This window comes from Puma concolor, chromosome B3 (assembly GCF_028749965.1).
Source record: "Puma concolor isolate L17-30 chromosome B3, mPumCon1.1.hap2, whole genome shotgun sequence".
NCBI lineage: Eukaryota > Metazoa > Chordata > Mammalia > Carnivora > Felidae > Puma > Puma concolor.
Window position 1 is genome coordinate 119,446,141 of NC_141672.1, and position 14,900 is coordinate 119,461,040.

General features: G+C 37.2%; 1 protein-coding gene across 5 annotated transcripts in view; it reads left to right on the forward strand.

The window, feature by feature from the left end:
- The first annotated feature begins 1,699 nt into the window (after positions 1-1,699).
- The window catches only part of SCAPER (S-phase cyclin A associated protein in the ER), a 505,214-nt gene continuing 492,013 nt past the window's right edge, over positions 1,700-14,900 (forward strand). For 3 of the 5 annotated variants that reach the window (XM_086711283.1, XM_086711287.1, XM_086711288.1), the window contains exon 1: positions 1,700-1,787. In XM_086711283.1, the coding sequence (XP_086567409.1) occupies positions 1,782-1,787 (6 nt within the window). In that variant the 5' untranslated portion in view covers positions 1,700-1,781. The remainder of the gene's footprint in view (positions 1,788-14,900) is intronic. The other 2 variants (XM_086711285.1, XM_086711284.1) reach the window with 2 other exon arrangements.

Genomic DNA, 14,900 nt, shown 5'->3' on the forward strand with positions numbered 1-14,900 from the left:
CGGGGAACATAAAGAGGCCAGTGTGGCTGGAGTGGAATGAACACCAAAGAGGAGAGGAGTTGAGGTATGGTCAGGGAGGTATGAGTGTGGTAGGCTACTATGAAGACTTTGGCTTTTACTCTGAGATGGGGAGTAACTGGGAGAGTTGTGAACAGCGAGGCACTGCATTAAAAAATAACAGTTTAATTGAGGTATAATTTATACAGCATACAATTCAGCCATTAAAAAAAATGGCTTTTGTATCCACAGACTTGTGCAACCATCACCATAATGAATTTTAGAACATTTTTGCCATTTCAGAAAGAAACCTCATGCGCATTAGCAGCCACTCCCATTTTCCTCCAACTTCCTAGCCTTAGGCAACCAATAATCTATTTTCTGACTCTGTGGATTTGCCTGTTCGGGAAATTACGTATAAATTATTCGAGGGGCGCCTGGGTGGCGCAGTCGGTTAAGCGTCCGACTTCAGCCAGGTCACGATCTCGCGCTCCGTGAGTTCGAGCCCCGCGTCGGGCTCTGGGCTGATGGCTCAGAGCCTGGAGCCTGTTTCCGATTCTGTGTCTCCCTCTCTCTCTGCCCCTCCCCCGTTCATGCTCTGTCTCTCTCTGTCCCAAAAATAAATAAACGTTGATAAATTATTCGATATGTTGTCTTTTGTGACTGGCTGGCTTCTTAGCATAATGTTTTTAAGGTTCCTTCATGTTGTAGCATGTATAAGCACTTTATTCCTTTTTATGGCCCAGTAATATTCCATTGTATGTATATACCACCTTCTATTTATCCATCATTTGATGGACGTTTGGGTTGTTTCCACTTTTGGCCATTATGTATAATGGTGCTATGAATACTTGTGTATAAGTTTTTGTGTGGACTTATGTGTTGTATTTTAAAAGGAGCAAATACACCTGGCAAAGGATAAATTACCTGGGCTCTGATCCCAGAAGCAACTAGGTTCCAACTGCTACATTTCTTCATTCATTAGCTTTTCTTATGGGGTTAGGTCATTCTATACAGGAATATCCTTGTTGCTTTGTGTTCTGTCTCGGTTTCTGCTTTGGGTTTGAGTAAAGGTTTGGCCACATTATATTGATATCCTGAAAAGTAAGATATGTTCTATGTGGAAACTTATATAATAGTAATTAAAATATTCTGATAAAATCTCAGTTTTTGAAAGTTCCTAAGAATAGGTATATCATGTTTTGTATCCTGGGTTGGCATTCATTAGTGGGTCATAAATCAGTTCAGTGAAAGCAGCATTTGAAAAATGAGAAGGAAATCTCAGAGTACATCTCACACAATAGGTATAAACATCACTTTATGAAACTTTTGTTGCAGTTAAACATTTGTGAACTGAGTAAGGATATACTATATGTGTGTTCTGTGTACTATATAGATGGTAGTAAAAAAAAAAAGTCTCTGGATTGAGAGATCATAGACTCTTAATGTAATTAATTAACAGTGTTTCTCTTGTATTTAATTAAAAAATTTTTTTGGAGAGCACTGAGGTATTGTTCAGCATGGAATATTTAAAACATGCGATATTACATCCAAACAGTATAAAAGAGCAATTTTATTTTTTTGTGTAATGTAATGACAAACTTGTGGTAATGAGACTTCTGTCTTTTTAAGAATAAATTTTTTTTGACAATCTTATGACTATGAATATATATATATATATATATATATATATGTTTGTTTTTTTTTTTTTTTTTTTTGTAGGAGTCACACCCCAGGGGTTTATGTGGTAAATGAGCTTCTTGGCATACCAACGGAATTAAAGAATGATGGTAAGTGATCAAGCTACCTTAAACACTAACCTGTTTTTTTGTCCTTCCTTCCATCTCTTTTTCATTTATTATCTTTGCAGTATACTCTAGAGCATCAGAGAGCTTTATTTCCTTTTACAGCTTCATAGTATTTCCTATTGATTTGTGTTGTTTTTAAATAGCTCTGATGGGCAAAGTGTAGTAAAAGCATTGCTTGTTTGCCAACTGTGATGGTAAGGAATGTGGCCAAAAACCTGAAAGTAAATTAAAAATGTCTGTGATCATCCATAACAGATAATTCCCATAATGAAAGTATATTCACTTTAGTTTTTGTAACATTTCCTGTAATTCTAACAAATAAGAATTGAAAACTGATAGCTTGATAGGGAAAAAGAGAAAATAATTGAGAATTAAGTTTTTGTGTTCTGCCTAATTACCAGGAAGTAAAGAGTTAAAAAAATCTAAAAAACACTTTGGTCTGAGCCTATTAATTTTACAGCAACCATCCTCTGCATTTCTATAGTTCCGGAGGGCATATTGTAATATCATACAAAAGTTATTCTTGGTGCTAACTTGAAAGTATCAAGAGGGGCGCCTGGGTGGCGCAGTCGGTTGAGCGGCCGACTTCGGCCAGGTCACGATCTCGCGGTCCGTGAGTTCGAGCCCCGCGTCGGGCTCTGGGCTGATGGCTCAGAGCCTGGAGCCTGTTTCCGGTTCTGTGTCTCCCTCTCTCTCTGCCCCTCCCCCGTTCATGCTCTGTCTCTCTCTGTCCCAAAAATAAATAAAAAAAAAAAAAAAAAAAAAAAAAAAAAGAAAGTATCAAGAAAGGAGGAAGTTGATTCAGTAGCCACTGTTTATTTTTTTACCTATTAATTTTAATCTTTATTTATTTTTGAGAGAGAGAGACAAAGCATGAGCAGGGGAGGAACAGAGAGAGGGAGACACAGAATCTGAAGCAGGCTCCAGGCTCTGAGCTGTCAGCACAGAACCCGACGTGGGGCTTAAACTCACAAACCATGAGTTCATGACCTGAGCCGAAGTCGGATGATTAACCGACTGAGCCACCCAGGTGCCCCAGCACCCACTGTTTAAAAGTCAGGGAAGTATGATCAGATTCTCATCCAAAATGGTAAAACTGAAAAGAATTTGTGCTTAGCAGGGCTCACTTCAGTTACTTATTTTTGTTGAATACCTCGTTTACAAATGATGTTCATTTATTCATGATGTACTTATTTCAGTCATTTATTCATGATATCTTTATTATGCCAATTATTCATCATTCATGGGAGAAGATAGATGGTAAATACATAAGTATATGATTTAAAATATAATTGTGAGATGTGCTACAAAGGAGTACAGGTTTGTTCGAGCATATAAAAGGGGTCCTGGCTGAGTCTGGGGGTTAAAATACCTCATTTTGAGAGAGTTACTGTTTAAGTTGGGACTTGAAAGACCAGTAGGTTTTATTTATTTATTTTATTTATTTATTTTTTTAAGAACAGTAGGTTTTAGTTGGGCTAAGAGAAACACCATCATCAAGGTGTCATCAAGGATTTGATTGCTTTTCTTCCCTTCTCTCTACCATCTAGTGTGTTTCCATTATATTAAGCTTCTTTATATGATCCTAATTGCCTAGAGGCAGATTTTCTATTTTTTTGGCAGAGTATCACATGACTGATGATGTGTCCTTCTCAGTGAATCACATCAGAAAGCATATGATGGTCAGTTTGTCTTGCTTTTGGTCATGTTACCTTTGAGCACTTGGTTAATACAGGATTGTTTTTTCTGTTTAAAGTTTGTGTTTTCTCTTTTGAAATTAATGAGTAGTTTGTTGAGAGAGACTTTGAGGCTGTGTAAATACCCTGTACCTCATCAAATTGTCACCCGCTAGTTTTAGCACTCAATGATGGTAACACTTACTAAACATCTGTGAGGAAAAGGTTGACATACCCACCTATCCGTGTCTGGATACTTGGATTTTTTATTTTATTTAATGTTGTAGTCTATTACTATCATTATTTATTTTGATGCTCAAATTGTTCCAGATTTAGCCAGTGGAAGCTCCTTCAACCTGGCTTTTGCCATATGTCATTATTCTTTGAGCATTTCTGTACTTTGTAGTGTAACAAACTGATCCAGGTTCATTTGTGTTTTCACTGCCTCATTCTTTTTCCCACCTTATTACACAGGCTAGAGCCTTTCTTTAAAGGGAAGTGGTGATGGTGGGCAAGATTCTTGTCTCTTTCAGCATTATAGCATTAAATATGGTGTTGTAGTTTGTGAAGAGTTTTTATCACATGCTTTTTTTCATCTGTTGAGGTGAACATAGGGCTTTACTCCTTTATTTTGCTTATTTGGTATATTACATTAATTGATTTGAAAATGTTATACCAGCCTTGCATATTTGAAATAAACTCAACTTGGTTGTGATATCTTAGCTGGATTTGATGTACAAATCTGTGTGTGTGTGTGTGTGTGTGTGTGTGTGTGTGTGTGTGTGTGGTATTTTCACATCTTCACTCTTGAACTGGGGGCCCATGGAACGGGATCCTTTAAGACATCCAACAAACGAGCCCACTCATGCCTGCATGGCACTGTGAAGAGCAAGAAGCCCTTTGTTGGCTGGCTGGGTGGAGTGGTTCTACCTGGAACCAGGGCTTGCAGAGCGGGTCCCCTTAAGACATCAGGGTTTGAATCCCAGCCCAGTGCCTGGGGAGGGGGGAGACTGTGGAGTGGAACAAACTGGTGTGCTGGCATCTACACCGCACTGTGAGGACGGCTTAAACAGAGTGGTTTGGGACACCTGGTCCAGGGAGAATGACTGGGGTGTTGCTATTTTTCTCCCCATCACAACAAGGTGGGGCTTCGGGGAATGGGCAGTGGGCCCACAGTGGAGGCATGATGCACCTACACCAAATCATGTCTCTCCATGCCTGGTAACTGCATATCTACTGGAGCAAGACTGACACTGACCAGACCAGACAGCCCCTCATCCAGACCAACGCAGTCACTGGTTCCACCGCACCATCAGATATCTGTCTAATGGTTTTGCATTTTCTGATTTGAGTTTTGGTCAGTCCTTACTGTTTATATACATGTATAAGTATATAATTTTTTTTTTCTTCTTCCTTTTCTCCTGCATGTTCCTTCTCTTCCCTATTCTGGTTACTCTGGTTGTTGGTTTGTTTAAAGAGACATTTTTAATCTATTCTTTTTATACCTCTTCTGTATCTCCTTCTTTATTTTCCCCCCTCTGTCTCTCTGGATTAAGCCATATAGTTCCTCTGATGCTTTGCCTGATCAGTTTTTTTTTTTTTTTTTCTTTTCTCTTTCCTCACCCCTGTCATTTCTCTCTTATTCCTATGGGATAAGACTTCTTCTACCACCAACCCCCCCGCCCCCTTAAAGATTTTTTCCAGGGTTACTTCAACAAACAAAGCATACCTGGTAGAAGGCCCAAACCACCACTACGAGTAGGGAAATAAAGCAACCAGAGTCACAACAACAGAGAACATGCAACACACTCCAAAAACACCTCCTGAAGGGCCAAGCCCTGGACAGTATATGAGCCTTTTTTGATATAATAGTGCTCGCAGGTGCAGGCCACATAATAAGCTATTAAAACACACAAGGGACAGAAAACTATCCAAAATGATGATCCAAAAGAATTCTCAAAAGAAATTCCAGGAAGAAATGCCAGCTAGAGAATTGCTGAAAACAGATATAAACAATATATCTGAGCAAGAATTTAGAATAATAGTCATAAAATTCATAGCTGGGCTTTAAAAAGCATAGAAGACAGCAGAGAATCTATTGCTTCAGAGATCAAGGAACTAAGAAATAGTCACCATGAATTAAGAAATACTGTAAATGAAGTACAAAATAAACTAGATGCAGTGACATCAAAGATGGAGGAAGCAGATGGGAGAATAAGTGAAATGGAAGATAAAATTATGGAAAATGATGAAGCCAAGAAAAAGATAAGAAAATACTAGATGAGGAGGGGGGAATTAGAGAACTAAGTGATTCAATGAAATGTAATAGTATCCATATCATAGTTTCAGAAGAAAAGAGAAAGGGGCAGAAGGTTTACTTGAACAAATTATAGCTGAAAATTAATTTGGGGAAGGAGGCAGACATCCAAATCGAGGAGGCACAGAGAACTCCCTTCAGATTTAACAAGAATATGTCTTCTCCATGGGATATCATGCTGAAACTGGCAAAATACAAAGATAAAGAGAGAATTATGAAAGCAGCTAGGGACAAATGGGCCTTAACCTACAAGGGTAGACATATAAGGGTAGTAGCACACCTGTCCACTGAAACTTGGCAGGCCGGAAGGGAATAGCAGGAAATATTCAATGTACTGAATAGGAAAAATATGCAGCCAGGAATCCTTTATTCAGCAAAACTGTCATTCAGAATAGAGGGAGACAGAAAGGCTTTCCCAGACAAACAAAAACTGATGGAGTTCATGACCACTAAACCAGCCATGCAAGAGATTGGAAGGGTGACTCTGTGAGTGGAATGCTGCAAAGACTACAGAGGACCAGAGATATCACTACAAGTGTGAAACCTACAGATAACACAATGACACTAAATCCATATCTTTGAATAATCACTCTGAAGGTAAATGGACTAAATGCTCCAATCAAAAGACATAGGGTATCAGAATGGACAAAAAAACAAGACCCATCTATATGCTGTCTACAGGAGACTCATTTTGGATCTGAGAACACCTTCAGATTGAAAGTGAGGGGATGGAGAGCATCTATCATGCTACTGGAAGTCAAAAGAAAGCTGGAGTAGCCGTACTTATATGAGACAAACTAGATTTTAAACTAAAGGCTATAGCAAGAGATGAAGAAGGGCATTATATCACAATTATGGGGATCTATCAAGAAGAGCTAACAATTGTAAATGTTTATGCCCCCAACTTGGAAGAACCCAAATATATAAATCAGTTAATCACAAACAAAAGCAACCTTATTGGTAAGAATACAGTAATTGCAGGGGACTTTAATACTCCACTTACAGCAATGGACAGATCGTCTAGGCAGAAAATCAATAAAGACACAATGGCCTTGAATGATACACTGGACGAAATGGACTTGACATTATTGACATATATTGACATATATTGACATCTTGACATATATTCAGAACTCTTCATCCAAAAGCAGAAGAATACACATTCTTCTTGAGTACACATGGAACATTCTCCAAGATAGATCATATACTGGGTCACAAAATAGTCCTCAATAAATATAAAAGAATTGAGATCATACCATGCATATTTTCAGATCACAAAGCTATGAAACTTGAAACCAACCACAAGAAAAAGTTTGGAAAGCCACCAAATGCGTGGAGATTGAATAATATCGTACTAAGGAATGAATGGGTCAACCAGGCAATTAAAAAAGAAATTAAAAATGTATAGAAGCAAATGAAAATGAAAACAAGACAGTCCAAACCTTTTGGGATGCAGCAAAGGCAGTCCTAAGTGGAAAATACATTGCAATCCAGGCCTATCTCAAGAAATAAGAAAAATCCCAATACAAACTTAACCACACACCCAAAGGAACTAGAAGCAGAAGAGCAAAGAAACCCCAAAGCCAGCAGAAGAAGAGAAATAATAAAGATTAGAGCAGAAATAAATAATATAGAATCCAAAAAAAACCCAGTAGAACAGATCAATGAATCTAGCAGCTGGTTTTTTAAAAAAATAAAATTGAGAACCCCCTAGCCAGACTTCTCAAAAAGAGAAGAGAGAGAACCCAAATACATAAAAATCATGAATGAAAGAGGAGAGATCACAACCAATCACTCAGATATACAAACAATTTTTAGAGAATACTATGAAAAATTATGCCAACAAACTGGACAACCTGAAATGGACAAATTGCTAGACACCCACGCACTACTAAAACTCAAACGGGAAGAAATAGAAAATTTGAACAGACCCATAACCAACGAAGAAATGGAATCATTTATCAAAAGTCTCCCAACAAATAAGAGTCTTGGGCCAGATGGCTTCCCAGGGGAATTCTAACAGACATTTCAAGCAGAGTTAATACCTATCCTTCTCAAGCTGTTCCAAGAAATAGAAATGGAAGGAAAGCTTCTGGATTCATTCTATGAAGCCAGCATTACCTTGATTCCCAAACCAGACAGAGACCCCACAGGCCAATATCCCTGATGAACATGAATGCAAAAATTCTCAACAAGATACTAGCAAATCGAATTCAACAGTGTATTAGAAAGAATTATTCACCATAACCCAAGTGGGATTCATTCCTGGGCTGCAGGGCTGGTTCAACATTTGCAAATCAATGTGATACATCACATTAATAGAAGAAAGGGTAAGAACCATATGATTTTGACAATAGATGCAGAAAAAACATTTGACAAAATACAGCATCCTTCCTTATTAAAAACCCTCAGGAAACTCGGGATAGAAGGAACATACCTTAACATCAAAAAAGCCATATATGAGGGGCACTTGGGTGACTGTTGATTGAGCATCCAACATCGGCTTGGTCATGGTCTTGCAGTTTGTGAGTTACAGCCCCACTTTGGGCTCTGCTGACAGCTCAGAGCCTGGAGCCTGCTTTGGGTTCTATATTGCTCTTTCTGCCTCTCCCCCACTCATGATCTGTCTCTCTGTCTCAAAAATAAATACACATTAAAAAATTAAAGCCATATATGAAAAGCCCACAACTAATATCATCCTCAATGGGCAAAAACAGAGCTTTCCCCCTGAGATCAGGAACACAACAGAGATGTCCACTATCGCCACTGTTGTTTAACACGGTGTTGGGAGTCCTAGCCTCAGCAATCAGACAACAAAATGTAATAAAAGGCATCTAAATTGGCAAAGAAGAAGTTCAGACTCACTTTTTGCACATGACATGATACTCTACATGGAAAACCTGAAAGACTCCACCAAAAAGCTGCTAGAACTGATACATGAATTCAGCAAGGTTGCAGGATACAAAAATCAGTGTACAGAAATCGGTTGCATTTCTATGCACCAATAATGAAGCAACAGAAAGAGAAATCAAGAAATCGATCCCATTTGGAATTGCACCAAGAACCATAAAATACACAGAAATAAATGTAACCAAAGATGTAAAAGATCTATATGTTTAACTACAGAAAACTTATGAAAGAAATTGGAGAAGACACAAAGAAATGGAAAAACATTCCATTCTCATGGATTGGAAGAACAAATATTGTTAACATGTTGATACTACCCAAAACAATCTACACATTCAATGCAATCCCAATCAAAATAACACCAGCATTCTTCACAAAGCTAGACAAACAATCCTAAAATTTGTATGAAACCACAAAAGACCCCAAACAGCCAAAGTAATATTGAAGAAGAAAACCAAAGTAGGAGGCATCACAATCCCAGACTTTAGTCTCTACTACAAAGTTGTAATCATCAAGACAGTATGGTGTTGGCACAAAAACAGACACACAGACCAATGGAACAGAATAGAGAACCCAAAAACGGACCCACAAATGTATGGCCAACTCATCTTTGTCAAAGCAGGAAAGAGTATCCAATGGAAAAAAGGCAGTCTCTTTAGCAAATGGTGCCTGGAGAACTGGACAGCAACATGCAGAAGAATGAAACTGGACCACTTTCTTACACCATACATAAAAATAAACTCAAAATGGATGAAAGACTTAAATGTGAGACAAGAAACCATCAGAACCCTAGAGGAGAAGATGGGCAACAACCTCTTTGACCTCAGCCATAGCAACTTCTTACTCGACACATCTCCGAAGGCCAGGGAAATAAAAGCAAAAATGAACTATTGGGATCCCATCAAGATAAAAGACTTCTGTACTGCAAAGGAAACAATCAACAAAACTGAAAGGCAACGGACAGAATGGGAGAAGATATTTGCAAATGACACATCGGATAAAGGGTTAGTATCGAAAATCTATAAAGAATTTACCAAACTCAACACCCGAAAAATAAACAATCCAGTGAAGACATGGGCAGAAGACATGAATAGACACTTTTCCAAAGAAGACATCCAGATGGCCAACAGACATATGAAAGATGCTCAACATCACTCATCATCAGGGAAATACAAATCAAAATCACACTGAGACACCACCTGACACTGGTCAGAGTGGCTAAAATTAGCAACTCAGGAAGCAACAGATATTGGCAAGGATGTAGAGAAACGGGAACCCTCTTACACGGTTGGTGGGAATGCAAACTAGTGCAGCCACTCTGGAAAACAGTATGGACGTCCCTCAAAATATTAAAAATAGAACTACCCTTTGACCTAGCAATTGCACTACTAGGAATTTATCTAAAGGATGCAGGAATGCTGATTCATAGTGGCACATGTACCCCAGTGTTTATAGCAACACTTTCAACAATAGTGAAAGAATGGAAAGAGCCCAAATGTCCATCAACTGATGAATGGGTAAAGCAGATGTGGCTTATATCTACAATGGAATACTACTTGGCAACGAGAAAGAATGAAATCCTGCCATTTGCAACAACCTGGATGGAACTGGAGAATATTATGCTAAGTGAAATAAGTCAGAGAAAGACAGGTATCATATGTTTTTACTCATATGTGGAAGTTGAGAAACTTAAGACCATGGGGGAAGGGAAAGGGAAAGGGAAAAAATAGTTTTAGGAAAGGGAAAGGGAAAAAATAGTTTTAAACAGAGAGGGAGGCAAACCCATAAGAGACTCTTTTTTTTTTTTTTTTTAATTTTTTTTTTTTTTTTCAACGTTTATTTATTTTTGGGACAGAGAGAGACAGAGCATGAACGGGGGAGGGGCAGAGAGAGAGGGAGACACAGAATCGGAAACAGGCTCCAGGCTCTGAGCCATCAGCCCAGAGCCCGACGCGGGGCTCGAACTCACGGACCGCGAGATCGTGACCTGGCTGAAGTCGGACGCTTAACCGACTGCGCCACCCAGGCGCCCCCATAAGAGACTCTTAAATACAGAGACCAAACTGAGGGTTGATGGTAGGGCACGGGGGAGAGGGGAAAATGGTTCATGGGCATTGAGGAGGGCACTTGTTGGGATGAGCACTGGGTGTTGTGTGTAAGCGATGAATTACGGGAATCTACCCCCAAAACCAAGAGCACACTGTATGCACTGTATGTTAGCCAACTTGACAATAAATTATATTAAAAAAAAAATAGTTTGAACTGGCAATTTACTTTGCTTGTATTATCCTGTTAGGTTCTGTTATCAGGGTGATGCAGGCCTCATAAAATGAGTTGTGTTCCTTCTATTTTATTTTCTTTATGAATTTAGTGTAATTTTTGTTTACATGGTTTGGAAAATTCACCAGTGGAACCCATGGGATCTGGATTTTTTCTTTTGTGGGACTCAGTTTCTTTAATAAAGACTCAGATTTTGTTTCGTTTTATGCCAAAGTTTGATAATTTATGTTTTCCAAGGAATTTGCATTTCATCAAATACCGTAAATTGATATTTTTAATATCCTTTTTTTTTCTTTAAAGGTTGGAGGTTCTAGAATCTACAGTGATGTTTCTTTTTAATTTCTGATAATGGTTAGTTTTGTGTTTTTTTCCTTGATCAACATTTCATTGGTGTTTTCAAATAGCCCATTTTAGGTTTTATTAGTTTTTTACTATCATAGGTTTGTCTTGTATTTTAGTTATTTTTGGTGCTTAATATTTCCTTCTTTTCTGGAATTAATATGCTACTGTTTCTAGCTTCTTGAAATAGAGACTCAGATAATTGGTTTTTAGCTTTTTGACATTCTCTCATTTATGGCTATACATTTTCCTTTAAGCATGGCTTTGGCTGCTGTACAAGTACTGATGTATCATATTTTTATTATGATTCAGTTGAAAGTATTTTAAAATTTCCAGTGTGGCTTCTTGTATGTATGTTAGTTAGAAATGTATTGCCTAATTTCCTAACGTACAGGGATTCTTCTGGTTGTCTCTCTTTGGTACTTTCTATTCTTTGAAATTTAGTGCGGCCTGCTTATGACCCAGGATATCAACAGTCTGGAAAATTCCATACACTGGAAAAGAATGTATATTCGATCATTGTTGAGTGTTGGGTTCCAGATGTGTCAGATATGTCAAATTTGCTCGTTATGGTGTTCAGACTTCTGTATTGTTAACTCTTTTTGTCTATTCTGCCATCTTCTTAAGAGGTATGTTAAAATCTTCCATAGTAATAGTGTTTTTTTTTCTATTTCAGTTTTTCCTTTTATGATATTAGATGTATATTTAGAATTGTTACATTTTACTGGTTGATGAACCTTTTATCATTTTGAAATATCACTCTGTCTCTAGCAGTAATCCTTGCCTTAATGTTGGCTTTGTTCAATATTGATATAGTTACCATTCTTTTTTAAATTTAATTCCAGCAGAGTTAACATACAGTGTTATATTAGTTTCTGGTATACAATATAGTGATTCAACAATTCTCTGTATTAGTTTGTCTCTTGTTCTTGTTCATTTGTTTGATTTCTTAAATTCTGTATATGAGTGGAATTGTATGCTATTTGTCTTTCTCTACCTGACTTATTTTACTTTGCATTATACACTCTAGACCCTTTCATGTTGTTGCAAATGGCAAGATTTCATTCCACCTTATGGCTGAGTAATATTCTAATTTATGTGTATACTACATCTTCTTTATCCATTCATCTGTCAATGGCTGCTTCCATAATTTCACTATTGTAAATAATGCCGCAATATAGAGATGCATATATCTTTTTTATTTAATGTTTTTATATTCTTTGGGTAAATACCTCATAGTGGAATTGCTGGATCATATTGTAGTTCTATTTTTAATTTTTTGAGGAACCTTCTTACTGTTTTCTTCAGTGGCTGTACCATTTTGCATTCCCACCAGCAGTGCACAGGGTTCCTTTTTCTCCACATCCTCACTGGCACTTGCTGTTTCTTGCGTTTTTGATTTTAGACATTCTGATAGGTGTGATGTGATAGCTCATTGTGGTTTTGATTTGCATATCCCTGATGATCAGTGATGTTGAACATCTTTTCATGTGTCTGTTAGCTGTCTGTCTTTTGAGAAATGTCTGTTCTGTCCTCTGCCCATTCCTTAATTGGATTATTTGCTTTTTTGTGTGTTGAGTTATATAAGTTCTTTATATATTTTGGATACTAACCCTTTATCAGATATGTCCTTTGCAAATATCTTCTTCCATTCCATAGGTTGTCTTTTAGTTTTGTTGATTATTTCCTTTGTGCAGAAGGCTTTTATTTTCATGTAGTCCCATGCCTCAGGAGACATATGTAGAAAAATGCTGCTATAGCCAATGTCAGAGAAATAAACTGCCTGTGCTTTTTTCTAGAATTTTTATGGTTTTAGGTCACATTTAAGTCTTTAATTAATTTGAATTTATTTTTGTGTATGGTGTAAGAAAGTGGTCCAGTTTTACTGATTTGCTCATAGCTGTCAGCTATTCCCAACAGCATTTGTTGAAGACTGTCTTTTCCCCATTGTATATACTTGCTCCCTTTGTCAAATATTAATTGACCATAAATGTTGACATACTTGTAGGCTCTCTATTCAGTTCTGTTGATCTATGTTTTTGTGCCAGTACTATACTGTTTTGATTATTATGGCTTTGTAATATAACTTGAAATCTGGGATTGTGATACCTCCAATTTTGTTGTTCTTTTTCAAGTTGGGTTTTTTTTTTTTTTTTTTTTTTGCCATTTGGGGTCTTCTGTGGTTCCATATAAATTTTAGGTTAGTTTGTTCTAGTTCTGTGAAGAATGCTGTTGGTATTTTTATAGGGATTGCATTAAATCTGTAGGTTGCTTTGGGTAGTAGGGACATTTTAACAATATTTGTTCTCCTAGTCCATGAGCATGGAATATCTTTCCACTTATTTGTGTTGTCTTCAATATCTTTCATCATTGTTTTATGGTTTTCAGAGTATAGGTCTTTCACCTTTTTGGTTAAATGTATTTCCAGGTATTTTATTATTTTTGGTGCAATTGTGAATGGGATTGTTTTTTTAATTCTCTTTCTGCTACTTCATTATTAGCTTATGGAAATGCGGTGGATTTCTGTGTATTGATTTTGAATGCTGTGACCTCACTGAGTTTATTTATTGTTCTAGTAGTTTTTTGGTGGAATTCTTAGGGTTTTTGATATATTGTATGATTCATTTGCAAATAGTGAAAGTTTTACTTCTTCCTCACTGATATGGATGCCTTTTATTTCTTTTTCTTGTCTGATTGTTGTGGCTAGGACTTCCAGGACTATGTTGAATAAACATGGTAAGAGTGGACATCCTTGTCTTCTTCCTGATCTTAGCTCTCATTTTTTGATGTTGTTTGCTGTGAGTTTTTCATATATGGCCTTTATTGTGTTGAGATATATTAACTCTCAACCTACGTGGGTGAGGGTTTTAATCATGAATGGATGTTGTACTTTGTCAGGTGCTTTTTCTGCATCTATTGAAAGGATCATATGGTTTTTATCCTTTCTCTTGTTATGATATAGCAAGTTGATTGATTTGTGAATATTGAACCAGTCTTGCAACCCAGGAGTGAATCCCACTTAATCGTGGTGAATGATTTTTTTATATTGTTGGATTTGGTTTGCTAGTATTTTGTTGAGGGTTTTTACATCTGTGTTCAATAGAGATAGTGGCCTGTAGTTCTCTTTTTTTGTAACGTCTTTATCTGATTTTGGTATCAGGATAATGCTGGCATCATAGAATGAATTTGGAAGCTTTTCTTCCTCTTCTATTTTCTGGAATAGTTTGATAGTATAGGTATTAACTCTTCATTAAATGTTGAGTAGAATTCGCTTGTTGAAGTTCTTTGGTCCTGGATTTTGTTTTTTGGGAGTTTGTTTTTTTGACTATTGATTCACATTGATTGCTGGTAATCAGTCTGTTCAGATTTTTTTTTTATTTTTTAATGTTTTATTTACTTATTTATTTATTTATTTATTTATTTATTTATTTATTTATTTTGAGAGCATTCTTACGGGTACCAGATAGAGTAATAGTGGGGGAGGGGCAGAGAGAGATGGAGACACAGAAAGTGAAGAAGGCTCCAGGCTCTGAGCTGTCAGCATGGAGCCCAACCCGGGGCTCACACTTGGGAATC